The 928-nt window shown below is 36.0% G+C and overlaps 1 protein-coding gene across 1 annotated transcript; it reads right to left on the bottom strand.

Annotated features, from left to right (window-relative positions):
* On the bottom strand, positions 1-688 carry LOC104766153. The gene has a single exon (XM_010489983.2). It carries the CDS (start codon positions 457-459, stop codon positions 127-129), a length of 333 nt encoding a protein of 110 aa, XP_010488285.1. The 5' UTR covers positions 460-688; the 3' UTR covers positions 1-126.

Here is a 928-nt window from a genome sequence, read left to right on the forward strand (position 1 = left end):
TGTGGGAAATTAATTGATTAGTTTAGTTATAGCATCACCGACCATCATTTATGACATTAAACAAAACAAAACAAAGTAGCATCAAATATTATACAATAATTAATTAGCGAAAAATAGAAAAATGGTTTAGTACAACTTGGTGGTGTTAGATCTACCAAACTTCTTGGACGCAGAGGAAGTCGTCAAGTCACCGGACCTCCTCCGTAGCATCTGCCTCATACCGTCGGCGACATGAACCGCCGGGTTATCTTTTTTAAACTTGCCACAAAACGACACGTGAGCCTTAACGGCTTCATCAACTGTGGTCATCTTCCGGCGGCTCACTTCGTCCCTCACGGCCTCGGAGCAAAGACCACAGAGCCATTTGTTGTCGAAGTTAGATTTGACCTCACTAATGTAGTCTTGTGTGCAGTCTTCCACTAACCCACAACACTCACATCTTACAGATTCTATCTCCATTCTTCACCAAAAAAGAAAAGAAAAAAGCCTATGAGCTTTCAATATGGCAAACAAAACAAGAAGATTGTTTTTTTTTTTTGGGTGATGGAGAATGGTTTTGTGTTGTGGATATTGCTTTATATGTTGCATTCTTTGGCCGGCTCTCGACACTTGCAACAATTAATATTATACTCTAGAGCGAGCGATGCGTATAATTGGGCAGATCATATAGTAATAAATCTAACGGTTACATTGGTTTTATATTTGGATAGTGACAAAACGAAATAGCACAAATTACAACTGATGATCGTATATATTAAAGTTTTGACTAATCAAAGCTTTAAAGTAATATTAAATTTTTTTTTATGTATAATGTATATGAAAATATTAATATAGTCTAGAAACTGTATGAATCATTGAATCTATATGTGTAGATTTCTAATCAATCACCGTTGTTGTCAGATAAATTTATCGTGGGTTCAGTAACCAA

This window comes from Camelina sativa, chromosome 19 (assembly GCF_000633955.1).
Source record: "Camelina sativa cultivar DH55 chromosome 19, Cs, whole genome shotgun sequence".
Taxonomy (NCBI): Eukaryota; Viridiplantae; Streptophyta; class Magnoliopsida; order Brassicales; family Brassicaceae; genus Camelina; species Camelina sativa.

Bases quoted from the DNA above. Each gene is read 5' to 3' on its own strand.
- LOC104766153 (XM_010489983.2), bottom strand. From the start codon at position 459: ATGGAGATAGAATCTGTAAGATGTGAGTGTTGTGGGTTAGTGGAAGAC.